The sequence below is a fragment of the Aethalodelphis obliquidens genome, unplaced genomic scaffold, assembly GCF_003676395.1.
Source record: "Aethalodelphis obliquidens isolate GAN/ISIS:26980383/991018 unplaced genomic scaffold, ASM367639v1 scaffold46, whole genome shotgun sequence".
NCBI lineage: Eukaryota > Metazoa > Chordata > Mammalia > Artiodactyla > Delphinidae > Aethalodelphis > Aethalodelphis obliquidens.
Genome location: NW_020837990.1, coordinates 5,526,286 through 5,541,603, shown reverse-complemented (window position 1 = coordinate 5,541,603; position 15,318 = coordinate 5,526,286). Strand labels below are relative to the sequence as shown.

At 45.5% G+C, this 15,318-nt stretch overlaps 2 protein-coding genes and 2 long non-coding RNA genes across 11 annotated transcripts in view; 1 reads left to right on the top strand and 3 right to left on the bottom strand.

Annotated features, from left to right (window-relative positions):
• Positions 1–4,891, bottom strand: part of LOC113607087 (uncharacterized) — a 32,567-nt gene extending 27,676 nt beyond the window's left edge. Inside the window, exons 1-3 of the long non-coding RNA XR_003427802.1 lie at positions 4,624–4,891; positions 3,159–3,220; positions 2,231–2,291 (exon numbers count right to left, since the gene is read on the bottom strand). This is a non-coding gene — a long non-coding RNA (uncharacterized LOC113607087). The remainder of the gene's footprint in view (positions 1–2,230; positions 2,292–3,158; positions 3,221–4,623) is intronic.
• Positions 4,892–5,040: 149 nt separating this feature from the next.
• Positions 5,041–13,484, top strand: CENATAC (centrosomal AT-AC splicing factor). Of its 8 annotated transcripts, XM_027082109.1 has the most exons (11): positions 5,041–5,203; positions 5,346–5,509; positions 5,926–6,024; positions 9,395–9,461; positions 9,544–9,606; positions 9,952–10,016; positions 10,169–10,277; positions 11,281–11,311; positions 12,899–12,988; positions 13,061–13,193; positions 13,277–13,484. In XM_027082109.1, the coding sequence occupies exons 1-11, from the start codon at positions 5,084–5,086 to the stop codon at positions 13,338–13,340; spliced, it is 1,005 nt and encodes a 334-aa protein (XP_026937910.1). In that variant the 5' UTR covers positions 5,041–5,083; the 3' UTR covers positions 13,341–13,484. The 8 variants fall into 8 exon arrangements, with proteins under 8 accessions (XP_026937910.1, XP_026937907.1, XP_026937906.1 ...); XM_027082106.1 differs by having other exon boundaries at positions 9,544–9,634; positions 9,952–10,277; XM_027082105.1 differs by having other exon boundaries at positions 12,899–13,484.
• On the bottom strand, positions 8,622–9,635 carry LOC113607082 (uncharacterized). The gene is made up of 2 exons (XR_003427801.1): positions 9,518–9,635; positions 8,622–9,427 (listed from the first exon to the last, which is right to left on the bottom strand). It is a non-coding gene; the product is annotated as an uncharacterized LOC113607082 (long non-coding RNA).
• RPS25 (ribosomal protein S25) lies at positions 13,457–15,270 on the bottom strand. Its single transcript, XM_027082111.1, has 5 exons — positions 15,155–15,270; positions 14,817–14,912; positions 14,081–14,264; positions 13,593–13,691; positions 13,457–13,499 (listed from the first exon to the last, which is right to left on the bottom strand). The coding sequence occupies exons 1-4, from the start codon at positions 15,155–15,157 to the stop codon at positions 13,597–13,599; spliced, it is 378 nt and encodes a 125-aa protein (XP_026937912.1). The 5' UTR covers positions 15,158–15,270; the 3' UTR covers positions 13,457–13,499; positions 13,593–13,596.
• Between the last annotated feature and the right edge of the window lie 48 nt (positions 15,271–15,318).

Sequence of the window (15,318 nt, the reverse complement as noted above, 5' to 3'; positions counted from 1 at the left end):
AGAGGCACTCATCCTCAGTGACCTTGGCAACAACTGAGGACAATACAATGGAATAAGTCCCGTTCATGTCCAAACCCCAGAGCCTAGCATGGGGCCCATTAGGTAGTTAGAATGCTCTGTTTGCTAGGACTTGTCACTAGTAACTTCCCTAACAGGCAGATTCCTTGGTCTCTGGAAGCACAGAGAAGAGGGCAATTAGCGTGAGAGGAACTGGGGAAGACTTCTCACAGGAGAAGTTAGTACGGGGTCTTTTTTCCAGGTCTGGAAAACAACAGCTAGCTCTTCTACGGAAGTGATGTCCCCTGCATTGGAAAGCAGATTCTTAACCACTGTGCCACCAGGGAAGTCCAACTCCCTTTTATTTTTTAAATGATGCTTAGCCACTCATTGAAAGTGGCTTGGAGGGGGCAAACATGGAAGCAGGAAGGCCTGTAAGGAGGTGACTGCAGAATCCAGGTGGCAGTAGAAATGGAGAGAAGCAGCCTGATTTGATGATATAGCTTGGAGGCAGAATCAACACGTCAACAGTATTGACTAGATGCAGAAGGAGAAAATAATGACTCTGAGGTTTTTGGTTTGAATGATTGGATGAATGATGAGGAGGGGAAGCCTGTGTAGGAGCAGCAGGTTTGAGCAGTTTTGTGTTTAGAATGTGTGAGACATCAGGGTGGTTACGTCAAGTTGATAATTGTTGTAAGTCTGGAGTTCAGAAGATAAGCCTGAGCTGAAGACGTAAATACATTTGAGAATCAGGGGGATATAGACAGTATTTAAATCATACTCAAAGTACTGGTGTAGAAAGATATTCATAATACATTTTTAGGGCTAGAAAAACAAACAGTAGCAGAACAGTATGTTCGATATGATTCCAAATGTGACAGAAACTATGTTTTTATATATATATAAGTATTTTGTCTACACACAGAAAATGTCTTAAAGAAAACAGGTATTAGTAATAGTCATCTTTGGGGATTGGCGGGTGGCAAAAAGATATGGAGGCCAATCCCTTTTTATTTATTTATTTATTTATTTAAAAAATACGTATTTATTTGGCTGTGCTGGGCCTTAGTTGCAGCACGCAGGATCTTTAGTTGCGGCATGCAGACTCTTAGTTGCAGCATGTGGGATATAGTTCCCTGACCAGAGATCGAACCTGGGCCCCAGGCATTGGGAGTGCAGAGTCTTAGCCACTGGACCACCAAGGAAGTCCCCCTTTTTATTTATAGCTTCGGTACAGGTTTTTTTTTCTTTTTTAATAAGAAATTACTTTTTAGAATTTTTAAATAAATAAAGCTATCCACTAGCCTGTTCTGTAGTTTGATACTCTAATTGTTAGGGAACCATTGACTGATACCACCCACCTTGGCCAGGCACAATGATAACCACTTGCATGAGTTGTCTCACAACAGGAGTTCCCAATAAGGAACATGGTGCTGCCACCGAAAACTAACCAGGAGAATCTGGGAGGGGCCAAAAGGAGGGAGGAGACACCAGCCCATAATATTGTCCTACCAAGCTCTCAGAATCCTTTGCACTGGAATCCATATTGGCTGAGAGATGCATGCGCCACCAGGAAGGACACTGAGTCAGAGCAAATATAGGCCAAGAAAGATGATTGGCCAGAGACAACCCTGAAAACTAACCCCATTACCATGAAACCTGAGACTGCGAGCCACATGGCAGAGCAGTTCTCCTGGGTTCCCTTACCCTGCTGCTCTCCACCCGGGTGCCCCTTCCCTATAATGTCTTTTGCTTCGTCAGTACATGTATCTCCTCAGACAATTCATTTCCGAGTGTTAGACAAGAGCCCACTCTTGGGCCCTGGAAGGGGTCCCCCTTCCTGCAACATAATTAGCAGGCTGTTAGCTGCACGCTTCTGAGGCTCCTTCCCAGCACAGACTCCCACCCCATGGGCATGTTAACACCAGGGTGCCTGGAGTTTTGATGATTTTAACTTAACTTGACAAATATTTATAGAAGATCCCTTTCTGCTAGTTCTACTGAGTCAGGTATGATCAAGACACAGTCCCTGCACTTGAAGAGCTTTTTAACTATTGAGTTTTCAACTGACTAGACTACTAAACAAAATGACAAGAGGATGAGCAAAGGACCTTGGAATTGAAAAATTAATTCTGCAGGATCCACTCTGGTAGGCTTCACAAAAGGGGTGACATTTCATTCATTCAATCATGAATTGATCTAAGAGCTTATGAATAGATTGAGAGCTTACCATGTTCCAGACAAAGTCACCAGCCTTGTGGAAATTCCATTCTAGTTCATATTTCAGAGCCCTATATAATAGAAAGAACTTATCAGGCAGAGCTGGAAAGAAGTAAATTCTAGGCAGAGGGAACCAAGGGCTAGAGATGCTAAAGTGCATAGGAGCAACAGGACTGCAGGAATATTGCCTGGAGGAGCAATAGGTGGGGGGGAGGGTGGGGGGGGAGTGGGGGAGTGTGGGACACAAGACTGAAAAGGAGGTTAGGAAACTTAGTGTAAAATTCATGTTGTGAAATTTAGATATTTCCTGAAGGCAACTTAGAGACATTAAATTAATCAGGAAAGTCATTTTAGAGACTACCTTAAGACCAGCGTGTGGAGGATAAATGGAGATGAAATACACCAGACACTTGGAAACCAGTCAGAAAGATTTTACATGAATCTAAGCAAGAAAGGTAGGGAAATGAAATAAGGTATGGTCTATGAGTATAAAAGGTGGAGAACAGATTTTAGACATCTCAGAAATCCAGTAAGACAGCTTGCACAGGGTGGATGTGGGGACTAAGTGAAAGGGAGAATCAAAGATAACTTACTGTAGGGACTTCCCTGATGGCGCAGTGGTTAAGAATCTGCCTGCCAATGCAGGGGACACCGATTCGAGCCCTTCCCTGGTCTGGGAGATCCCACGGGCCGCGGAGCAACAAAGCCCGTGCGCCACAACTACTGAGGCTGCACTCTAGAGCCCACGAGACACAATTAGTGAAGCCCGTGCACCTAGAGCCCATGCTCCGCAACAAGAGAAGCCACTGCAATAGAAGCCCGCGCACCGCAACGAAGAGTAGCCCCGCTCGCCGCAACTAGAGAAAGCCTGCACACAGAAACGAAGACCCAACACAGCCAAAAATAAATTAAAATAAGTTAAAAAAAAGATAACTTACCCCAAAACTCCAGGCTTTAGTTTAGTGGTTATCATTCACTGGGAGGATGTAAACAGGATGATCTGAGGAGGAAGAAATTGAGTTCCATTCACACAGTCTAGTTCAGATGGCAGCCGAATGAATACTCAGTAACGGAAGACTTTAGGGAAACAGTTTCAAAAGCCAAATTGCAGAGGGCTGAAAAGTTAGGAGTTTAAGCAGATGGTATAGACTACTCTAAAGCAGCTTTGGGACAAATGACGGAAACAGATGGGATGGTTGGGGTGTGACAGAATGAGAGGTCTTGGTAGGTCAAGTGAAGTAATATGTTGCCGTGAGAGTGTGGTGGAAGTATTCCTGGGATCCAATGGGTAAAGCGAAGTCAAGAGGACCTCAGACCTAGACCACTGATTCTCAAACTTGACTGAGCATCAGAATCACCTGAAGGGCTCATTAAACCACAGATTGCCGGGGACCCACTCCGGCGTTTCCTATTCAGTAGGTCTGGGGTGGGGCCCAATAATTTGCATTTCTAACAAGCTCCCGGATGCTGATGCTGCTGACCAGGAGGCCACACTTTAAAGGTTTTTAAATTTTTAAACCTGGCCTAGAGCAAAGCATTCAGTAGCTGGCATACGATGAATAATTTTCCAAGTGAATGGATAAGAGTACTCATATTCAGGAAAGGAGGTCTCCCTGCAGTTAAAGACCAGATGGAAGGTAAGTCCACACAGGAGGATGGAAGACGGTGGTCAGAGTAGAACTTCAGAGTTTGAATTCAGAGAAGGAGCAATTTTTGGTGGACAAGGTCCAGGATTACCCCTGCCAGGGGAGTGATGAGAGGTCAAGGAACTGAGAACTGCAAGGTCATCAAAATACATCACATCTGGCAAAGGCCTGAGTCTAAAGGGACGCTCCGTCAGGAAGTCAAGGTCTGGAGGGGAGTCTGGCTACTTTCTGGGTCTGAATTCTGTAGAGTTGACTGGATATGCCCACAGACATTGTCACCCATCCAGGTTAATGCACCAATACAGGTAACAAATGTAAGGGAAGCTGGGGACTTTGTGCCAGCTCTGTTTGCACATCCTATAAGTTAAGGTGTGGGCCAGGCCCCAGGCTTTTTGGAGGGAGTTCTAGGGTGGAGATCACAGTCTGGGGATTTCAGCCCTGGGAGGGAGCAATTCACCTTAGGTGCTAAGGGAGCAGGACAGACAGGAAGGCTATTGACTCTGGGAGAAATGGCTTGTAGAGAATAAAGTTCCACTAGTTTAGCACGTTTACAGATTAAACACGTCTGCTAAGCCTCAGCAATGACTCTGCACCCTTTATAGCTTTCCCTTTACAGCTTTCCAGGAGCAACGTTCGGATCACCCCTGGGGGGTATGAGCATGATTAGGTCATAGATTAGGCCTTCAGCTTGTGTTCCCTACAGCCTGCTGGCAATGCCTCTGCCGCTTTATACCTGTGCAACCTTCCACAAACTTACCTCCTCCTTCACGCCTCAGTTTCCCGCTTGTAAAATGCCAGTAATAACAGGATACCACACAGGGCTATTGTGAAGATTACCTGAGGTAGTTAAGGTAAAGCTCTGGACTCCCACTGAGCACCCTATAAATACTCGTTACGATTTGTTACATTGTCTCTACGGGTCCTTGTCAGTGTCCAGATACGTGCGCGGTCCCCCCTAACTGTTGCGTGCGCTCCTTCCCCTCACCTTTTCCAGCCAGACTGCATTTGGCGGTACTGGCGACGGGCTGGATTTGTGCGCAATGAGGGTTCCCAGAGAAAAACCCGCGCAACCGTAGTAGGACTTGCAGTGGCGCCTGCCGGCCGCTGGGGGCCGCGGGGGCCGCTGGGGCCGCTGGGTTCGCCCCGCCCCTGAGGGGTCAGAGGTCACCAGACGGCGAAGGAGAGGCTGCGCGTCGCGGATCCCCAGTCCTGGGTAGATGGCGCCGGCGGAGCGCTGCCCTGTTTGCCGCCAGACCTTCTTCTGCGGCCGCGGACACGTCTACAGTCGCAAGCACCAGCGGCAGCTGAAGGTGGCTTTGGAGCGGCTTCTGCCTCAGGTGCGGACGGGAGGCTGGAGGAAACCCTGGACAGGACGGGGCGGGAATGGGGGCGGGGCTGTGAGGGCCCGAGGGGGTGGGATCTGGGGGTCCCGCCGGGGTCCTACTTAGCCTCTTCCCCTTGGTACCCTCTCCGCGGCAGGTGGAGGCCGCCCGCAAGGCCGTCCGCGCCGCTCAGGTGGAGCGTTACGTGCCCGAGCACGAGCGGTGCTGCTGGTGCCTGTGCTGCGGCTGTGAGGTGAGGAAACACCTGAGCCACGGAAACCTGACCGTGCTGCATGGGGGGCTGCTGGAGCATCTGGCCAGGTGAGCGCCGGGCCGGGAGCCGCATACAACAGTCGTGTACATTTGTGGGAGGGAGGGTTTAGGGTGGGTGAGGGGAAGAACGCTTTTGTGATTTGATTGAGTCGTCTTGTAGGCTTTGCCAGCCTTGAGGGTAGCGGGCTTACGGCTGCCATGGTCCCAGTGGTGTTGGTGGTCTAGCTGGGAAAGTCAGCTGGGCAGGTTCAATCAAGGTTCCCTCCCATCACTTCCTCTCAGATTCTCACATTTTTATTGGAAGGGGGAGACTGGAGATCTTGAAGAGACTACTATCAGTATTCTCTCAGCCTTGCCCAGAGACAGAAGCCCAGATGTCAGTTTGCATTATTTATCTAATGCCTAGATATATGTGTAATATTCTGCAATCTATCATTGAGATTACTTGTCCTTTCCATTCTCAGTCCAGAGCACAAGAAAGCAACCAACAGATTCTGGTGGGAGAACAAGGCTGAGTTCCAGATGAAAGAGAAGTTTTTGATCTCCCCCCAGGATTATGCACGGTAAGTCACTACTTCACATGATGAAGTAGCAGAGTGTGGATTCTCTGGGCCTGTGTCAGGTACTGGAGCTTCCTCTACTGCTTGGGAAGTTTAGTAAGGACTTCATTAGTAACCATTGTCTTTGTAGCACTCATTATCCTAGGCACCATATTGGACACAAAAGAAATATGACAGAGTCCTTTAAAGGTTTATAATCTAGTTGCGGGGGGGGGGATTTACAGTGTATTTAGCCAGTAGAGAATAGTGTATAATTAAAGCTGACCATAATCAACTACTTAAATGTATGACACAGAAACTACTAAGGTTCTTTAGGAGCAGAAGATGCTTTTTATAGTGTGCAAGAAACTGGTGCTCACCCAGTGCCCACTTTTAATAGTTTTAGACTCTATTTTAACTGGCCTCGGAGGACCCCAAGGAACCGGATTGTAGGAAGCTGGACAGCACAGAGAGGGAGTGAGCCCTGACTGCCTCAGGAAGAGGACTCAGGCAGCCTCACATCATCACTTTTATTGGGACCATATTGAGATTGTGGAGTGTGGAACCCAAGGGGATCCCAAAGCCAAAGTTAAGAAAACACATGGTGTTTGTTATTTCTTTCTACCCAATGTGGAGAATAATGAGGAAATAAGAAATGCCTAAATCCCACCACCTTGCCTTAAAATCTGTGGTTCAGACTGGGAGGAGATAAGAAACTGAGGCCACTCACTCCTCACACCCTGGCTCAGCTCCATATGGTTTTTGGTGGGTGAATAAAGGATAGTTGAGCAGCAAAGGTTATAATTGAGAATTATGAGGATGGACTCTTTGAACTTTTTATTTAAATATAATTTGACTTTTGAGCTTTATAAATTTCAAGCTCACACAAGACAAGGCCAGGCCAAGCCTGACTGATTTGACCAGTAAAGATACAATGAGCCACTTTTATTATTTTTTTAATCTTTTTTTTTTTAATAAAAAAATTTATTTTTGGCTGCGTCTGGTCTTTGTTGCTGCGCGCAGACTTTCTCTAGTTGCGGCAGGTGGGGGCTACTGTTCATTGCAGTGCATGCACGGGCTTCTCACTGTAGTGGCTTCTCTTGTTGCGGAGCACAGGCTTTAGGTGTACAGGCTTCAGTAGCTGTGGCTCACAGGCTCTAGAGCACAGGCTCAGTAGTTGTGGCTTAGTTGCTCCACGGCATGTGGGATCTTCCCGGACCAGGGCTCAAACCCATGTCCGCGGCATTGGCAGGCGGATTCTTAACCACTGCGCCACCAGGAAAGTCCTAATCATTATTTTAAAAGATTAGTCTTTTTATTTGGCTGCATCGGGTCTTAGTGCCGGCATGCAGGATCTTCATTGCAGCGTGCAGGCTTCTCTCTAGTTCTGGTGCGTGCAGGCTCCAGAGCACGTGGGCACTCTAGTTGTGGCACGTATGGGCTCAGTAGTTGCAGCATGTGGGCTTAGTTGCCCTGTAGCATGTGGGATCTTAGTTCCCCGACCAGGGATCAAACCCAAGTCCCCTGCATTGGAAGGGGGATTCTTAACCACTGGACCACCAGGAAAGTCCCACAGTGAGCTACTTTTAGGTTCAGGCAGTTTGTTACATAAGCAGTGAAAAGAGTAAGCCCGAAGTGCCAGCCTCCCAGGTTGTCCAACACACCCAAAAGGACCATACTGATACAAACAGGGCTGGGTGACTGCAGTGTGAGCTGTGCGATACTTTTGCTGGGGAGCCAAGTCTAGACTGCAGCTACGTGCTTTTATATCTACAGCTCAAATCTGAGAGCACAAAGTCCCATACCCCATCAGAACTGGGAGTTGATGAGAAACTGTTTCATAATGGTCTCCCATGAGAGATACGGAGACGAGTGGGAGATGGCCTTCTAGCAGTTCCTTTCAGGCCTCCTGTCCTCTTGTGTTCCAGGAGGATCACGCAGACCTTCAGCCAAAACTCTGATAAGCTGCAGTTCAAGGCTTTGCCTGTAAGGATACATGCAAGGCTGCCAGGGCACCTTGATAGAGCCATTCCCCTACATAAATGTTTTACATATTAAAATTAGGCAAAAAGGCTATAAGCTCGTGTGCGGTGGCGGAGTCGGCAGAGTAGTCGGCAGCGGCTGCAGCAAGAGTTTGGCGACACGTCTCACACCATTTTGCTGGTACAGCCTACCAAGAGGCCAGAAGGCAGAACTTATGCTATGAATCTGAATGAATGCATGGAAGGTGTTTGTATAATGTACGAAGAACATCTGAAGAGAGTGAATCCCAGCAGCCCCTCTGTCACGTATGGTATCAGTTATTTGATTTTATTGATGACCTGGAAGACCTCAGCTGCCTTGTTTACCGAGCTGATACCCAGACATACCAGCCTTATAACAAAGACTGGATTAGATTTATACATAGCTCCTTCATCAAATAGTTGAGTTTGGAAGCATTAGGGGGATGGGGGTGGGCTTGGAACACAGGTGTGTACAGAGTGATGTAGAAGAAGTTTTTATTATAGTAATCCAGTTTCCATTTTGGTATACGCTGGCCAGGGTTGAATGTATTAGATGAAATGTGAGGATCTTGTTCAATCTGAAACCCCTTTTGCCCCCTTCTCCCCCTCCCTTTTTAACTTAAAACATTTTTATGATGATTTAGATGGAAGTTGGTTTTTGTCAGTTACTGTTGGTTCCAGTCCTTCAAACTGTTCGTATCTGAACATTCACTGTACTAATAACCCTTCTTCAAATCGGGGTGGGGGGTGGTGACGCAGTTTAGTTATGTCCTCAAGACAAAGTCTTAGTGAAAATCAAAGAAATGTTCTATAGTTATATTTTCAAAAAATAATAATTAGGCAAACAAAGACAGTTATATTAATTATGTATCAATTGATAACGATGAAAGAATAAGAATTCAAGTAACATTTGAACACAAAAATCTGACTGTACACCCTTAGGTTTTCTGAGGACTAATGAACTGCAAAGAAACCTTGAGCTTTGCTTAGTAGTCTTATTGCTGATAGCAGCATTGATGTTATTCAGATACCTTTGTATTGTAGGATAAAAACAACTGCAAATATATTGTTGTCCCAAATATGGGACAATTTGGACATCAAGAAAGGGAAATTGATTTTCTTAAGTATGGTAATGGTTTCATAGGCTGTTCCTGTTCCCAGGAGATGTATGCTGAAAAATTTAGAATTAAGTCTCATGTTCTTGGCAGAAAGGCAATGTGTTTATAAGCAAACTGGAGCCAGTATGGCAAAATGTTTACAGGGGGAGAGGTACATGGGTGTTCATTGTACTATTTTGTTTCTGGGAGTTTGACACTACCCAAAATTCAGAGAAAAACGATCTACTGAGGATCTTTTCACAACTGACCGGGACTTGCCCTTTTTCTTTTTAGCTTCAAGAAGTCCATGGTGAAAAGTCTGGATTCCTATGAGGAAAGAGAGGATGAAGTGATTAAAGAGGTGAGTTAAAGGAAAGGCCTCTGAAGGACCCAGGGCCCCCCCCCCCCATTTTGTACCTATCTAAGCAGCCTCTCCCCCACAGATGGCAGCTCAGATCCGTGAGGTGGAGCACAGCCGGCAGGAGGTTGTTCGGTCTGTCTTAGAGGTTGGTTTCCCTCGGAGAAGCCAGAGCAGTATCCAAATCCACTGATTCCTGCTTCTCCCAGGTCCAACATTTCACCTACCAGCTCTTCTTATGAGAATTCATGGACTCCATGCTTTACCTGCTCGGCTTGAATTCCCTTACCTGCCCACCAGGGTGCAGGCCTTTGTCAGTGGAGATGATGTGGGCCAGGCTGGGGGAGGGAGGCAGGGAGGGAGGGAGGGAAGTTTGCAAGATATGGGCAGTACCCTCAATATGTCAATTTGTTTACTTCTGGAGGGTGGGAGCATGGCCTAGGCAAATTCTTAAGCATCCTAGACACAATTATTTTTCCTGAATCAAACTCAGCCTCAGACAGTGCCAGACCCAGAAGAGGGCTCTTCGGCACCTGGAAGCTGGAAAGGGACAAACAGGTAAGACTGTTAGGAAACCTCTTATTGGGAGTTCTGACATCTCTTAGAACATTCTGTAACTTTGGCTGGGAAAAGGGAACAAATGTCATCTTTGCTATCCTCATGGCTCAAGGACCTTGTCTGCCAGCCTGGCTCCTGTTTGTCTTTTTCAGCCAAGTAGCCTCCACCTCACAGCAGCCCTCATATGTGGACCTGCCACCAGCCCCGGAGCTTGACTGGATGGAGACAGGACAACCGCTGACATTCATTGGCCATCATCAGGTACAATGGATACGAAAGTTGGGAAAGGGCCAGTGCCCCCTCAGTTCCCAGGACACCCATCTCTCCTGGCTTTTCTGTGTATTCTGGCCATTCCTGTCTTAGCAGGCTTTTCCCTCTTGCTGCCCTGTCCCATAGTATCATGTTCTTAGACTTTTTTGTCACCCTCCATGGTGATCTTATCCACACACTGCCCCAGTTGCCACATAGAAGTACCAACTCCTAAATCTCATCCTGTGCAGAATCCACAGTTCCAGCTCAATACGGGACATTTATAGATACCCCACAGGTACCTGAAGCTAACCCCTACCACTCCTGTGTTTCCATTAACTGTAGATGCAGATTCTTATCTCCTCCTTTCTTTCATTTTTCACATTCCCTCAATGAGCATGTCTTATCTATTTTATCTCCTGAATACAAGCTGGTCTCTATTCCACCTTGGAACAATTCCTACTAATGCAATCTTGTCCCAAACACAACAGAAAATAATCGCATCACCTGCTATCTTACATTCTATCCTCCAGCTGCACTGTGCTCCTCCTTGCTTTTGAACATGTAATTGCCATTGTCTTAAATGATATGCTTTCCTTCCCTCACCATCTACTTAACCCTCACCTTCCTTCAGCTCTTAGCTTGAATGTCACTTTTTCATGGAAAACTGTTATAAATGTATGTAGCCCCATGTAAAAAGCTGTGAATGTAATTTGTGTAATTCATACTTCTCTTTCCCAGTAGTATGTATGCTCTGTAAGAAAAGGGTTTCGTTTACCTAACATCTAGTAGGCACTTATTTTTGGACATCTCTGCTACTAAGACCTTGAGTCTGGTGAGGGCAAGACTGTCTTTCAGTGATTTGCTGTGCTCTGTAAGATTTAACATCAACCCAGTGCAGAACTAGCATCATGGCAGTGGTTCCATCCACCTCCAGTAAAATTTCTTCCTCTAGGCTATGAGTATCCTATCATCTCTTGGCTTTCTTATGATTTTTTCCCATTTCCAACTACAGGATACACCAGGAATTGGTAACATCCACTCAGGTAAGACCCATGGCAATGTTTCTCAAACTGTAAGCAGCTTTTTTTTTTTTTTTAAAGAATAAAGTTGATTAAGATACAGCAGTGAACTTGGGATCTTTGAGACACACCTGAGTTCTAGGCCTTTCACTGGTAGAAGGGTATCGAAGACACATATGTCAAATGTGTCTGAGTAACTCAGGAAAGTAACAGATGTACATTCACCTGTTTACCGGTTTTTTTTTTTTAAACTTTCAGATCTAAGGTGTTTTAAACTTAGAAAATGTCAGACATGGTAATTCTTATAAGGGTTTTTTGTTCAACCACTATATGAGTGTGTGTTAAAGTGTTTTTTAAAATAATACACTTAATAGTGAAAATAAAGAGTATAAACAACAAGGTCCTACTGTATAGCAGAGGGAACTATATTTAATATCCTGTGATAAACTATTATGGAAAAGAATATGAAAAAGAATACATATATAACTGAGTCGCTTTGCTGTACAGCAGAAATTAACACATTGTAAATCAACTATACTTCAATAAAATAAATTTTAAAAATAAAACTCATTGCAACTGAGGGCCAGAGAAGTCTCTATACCGTACACAGTGCCCACCATGGCATTAGCCATGCTACAGCCACTCGTCTCCTTGTATTTCAACTAAGGGAAAAAGTACTTTGCTTGAAAAATGGAAGATTACAAACTTTAGCATAACAACGTTTTTCCAAAGTAAAGCAGCATCTGATGAAGGATGTGTGTTCTCAATATATGAAAGCCTCTCAACACTCAGTAAAGGCATATAAAAAGATGCTCATCAAAATGGCTGAAACTAGGACTTCCTTGGCGGTCCAGTGGTTAAGGCTCCGCACTCTCAATGCAGGGAGCACGGATTTAATCCCTGGTCAGGGAACAATACCACATGCCACATGGCGTGGCCAAAGAATTAAAAAGGCTAAAGACTGACCATTTATATATGCAGGAACTCTCATGCACTGCTGGTGGGGATGCAAAATGGCATCACTACTTTGGAAAACAGTCTGGCAGTTTCTTTAAAAGTTGAAAAAAAATCCCAATGTGCCTCAGCCAATGAACACTTCAAAAAATACTCAATAACGAAGGAACGATTGAAAACACGCGTAACACAAAAACCTCAAAGTAACTATGCTAAAAGGTGCACAAGGGTACGTAATATATGCCATTTATACAACATTACGGAAAACGCAAACTAACCTATAGCAACAGAAAGCACACCAGTGGCTGCCTGGGAAGAGGGGTATAAGGGAAGTGTGCTAGAAAATATTTTAAAGGGGCACAAGGATACATGGTGGTGGTGATTTCATCCCAGACATTTCAAATTGCACACTTTAAATGTGTGTAGTTTTTCAGGCATGTATTGCTGTATTGATACAGCTATTAAGTATCAGCACCTTTTAAATTAGCCTAGGCCCCTCAACTTCCCATGGTCCAGAATTCCTGGGTTTTGTTTACAAACATTGATAATTTTCAGTTAGGTAGGAACTTATAGCTAGCTATGTTCCACAACAGCCTGAAGGTTAAAAACTTTTTTTTAAGTGCTTTCATTTCTGCTTAAAGGGTCTTCCTTTTCCAGGTGCCACACCTCCCTGGATGGTCCAAGATGAGGACTGTAGCTCTGGGAACCAACAAATAGGACCCTCCTATGAAGAGTTTCTCAAAGAAAGTAAGTTAACTAATTCAGAAATGGTGATGGGTTCTTTAAGTCTTCCTACTCACGTAAAACTGCTTATTGTAGAGGAAAAACAGAAATTGAAGAAACTCCCACCAGACAGAGTTGGGGCCAACTTTGATCATAACTCCAGTACCGGTGCAGGCTGGCTGCCCTCTTTTGGCCGGGTCTGGAATAATGGACGCCGCTGGCAATCCAGGTATGGGCCCAGTGTCCGGACCCCAACCCACTCCCCCTTGGAGATCTCACCCTTCGTCCTGCTAACCCTTCATTTCCTTTCAGGCATCAATTCAAAACTGAAGCCGCAGCAAGAAACAAACAGCAGTCACATAAAAAGAAAAGTTAATGGTTTCCTAATACATTTTCAACCACCATAATGCTCAAAACCAAATCAACAAGCCGATACCTACTATTATCCTTTGTAACTGCCTTTCTTGGGAAACAGACACACCCATTTATTTGATTTAATAAAGTTTTATTTTTCCAAATATACAGCTGGTGGGACCTGTAAAAAAAAAAAAATTCAAGAATCAGAACTATAGAGCCTTGTGAAGGGATGCATACTTCCTACACCATGAACCCCTGGGTTCTTGCTCACCTGTTCATGCATCTTCACCAGCAGCTGGAGCATCTCCACCCTTAGTATTTCTGGTGTAAATTACTTGAGCTCTGTGCTTTGAAACCAGTTTAATAAGTCCTAGAAAGCAAGCATAAAATTTTCACACAATAGTACTATGAAATACTTAATAAGACACTAGAAATATCTGTTTTATATTCCATCCCAAAAGAGAAATGCTGAATTTAAGCATGAGTTTAGGAGGCATGCCTACATTTCTTGGTTATAATCTAATTTGACTTACCCTTTTAAAACAAGGGACTGACCACCTGCTCTTGGGATGGCCACCTTCACAGCACTTTACTATAACTTGAAAATCACTGTTTCCATTATTGGGCACTAACCAATAACCTAGATAACATGTTAGAATTACATTACTAACAACCACCTATTGCATTTAAGATGGCTAGCATGGTCAGGCCAATTTAAGGTGCAAAAGCATACAAATCAGTACAACACACCCCTCTCACCTTTACTAAGCAGCTCCTGCAAGGCTGCCCTGGCCAGGGAGCCACGAATCTTCAGTCTCTCAGAGACGACAGCTGGAGTTATAAGCTTATAGTTGGGAACTTCTTTACAGAGTTTGTCATATGTTGCTTTGTCAAACAAGACTAGGTTATTGAGCTTGTCCCGAACTTTGCCTTTGGACCACTTCTGCTCACCAAAAAAAAAAAAAAAAAAAATCAGTGCTCCAGTTCTTCCCTCCTCTGGAACAACCTGCCTCAAAGAACTGTTACTTGGTTGTACGGCTATACTGAGAGAGTGGCTCTATTCCTTGGCCTGCAGAAATCTATGAAATGCAGAATTTGCAGAAACTCTGCAAATTAAGATTCAAATAATTAGAAAGTCAGAATTCAAAGCAAAAAGAGACCCTGGTTGTCGTTAAGGGCATCAAAGACACATCTGGTTGGGGGCGGGGGGGGGAACCTATTATTGAGACTTTCGGATACTGACTGAGCCCCACGGAACCAACTAAAATAATACTACGTGCTGCGTATCCAAATAAATGCTCTGTACACATCTAATTGCCAAACAGCGTATATGACCCCAAATAACGAAAAAACAGAATGCTGATAACAGCATAAGCTGTAATAACCTGACTCTAGACCCCACAACCTTACAAGCCATCTGCTAGGTGTCATTTAATATATCGATAAGGTACGAGTGCCCGCAGCCTCCCTCAACGTTCAAGCGACTGACTCCTACCTTCTTTTTGGCCTTGCCCCCAGACTTGTTCACTGGGTCTTTGTCTTTCTTGGCCGACTTTCCGGCATCTTTCTTCTTCTTGTCATCCTTGGGCGGCTACAGAAGAAAAGCGGGAATACTGCCAGGTCTCAAGGCAGCCCCACGCTCCCCCTACCCCTGCGCTCCACCTCAACCCCCGCCCAGACTCCACTGACGGAGCACATGGGGGAAGCAATAGCCCGCCCGCCTCGACACGCGGCCCGGCAGTTCTGGGAGCCCTCCTCCGATGCCGCCCCAAATGCGCGCCGGCACCGCCGGCTCCCGAAACCACGCCGGCTGTCCCCAAACAGAGCTCTCACCATAGCGAAGCCGGGAGAGCAACTGCTACCACCTCGCCTCCCTAAGATGTCGGACAAAAAGGAAGTGCGTCTAGCGAAGAAGCCCAGAAACCTCCGCCTGCACCGAGTGCTTCCGGGGTAAGGGGCGGGACCGCGCGGAGGAAGTCGGGAGGGGCAGGCCTGAC

Excerpts from the sequence above, each read along its gene's own strand:
- RPS25 (XM_027082111.1), bottom strand. Across the intron at positions 14,265-14,816 it reads GGGGCAAGGCCAAAAAGAAG|AAGTGGTCCAAAGGCAAAGT; the intron begins GTAGGAGTCAGT and ends TTTGGTGAGCAG. Across the intron at positions 13,692-14,080 it reads GCAGGAGCTGCTTAGTAAAG|GACTTATTAAACTGGTTTCA; the intron begins GTGAGAGGGGTG and ends CTTGCTTTCTAG.
- CENATAC (XM_027082102.1), top strand. The coding sequence starts at position 5,084 with ATGGCGCCGGCGGAGCGCTGCCCTGTTTGCCGCCAGACCTTCTTCTGC. Across the intron at positions 9,635-9,951 it reads CCCTCGGAGAAGCCAGAGCA|CCTCAGACAGTGCCAGACCC; the intron begins GTATCCAAATCC and ends AATCAAACTCAG. Across the intron at positions 11,312-12,898 it reads AATTGGTAACATCCACTCAG|GTGCCACACCTCCCTGGATG; the intron begins GTAAGACCCATG and ends TTCCTTTTCCAG.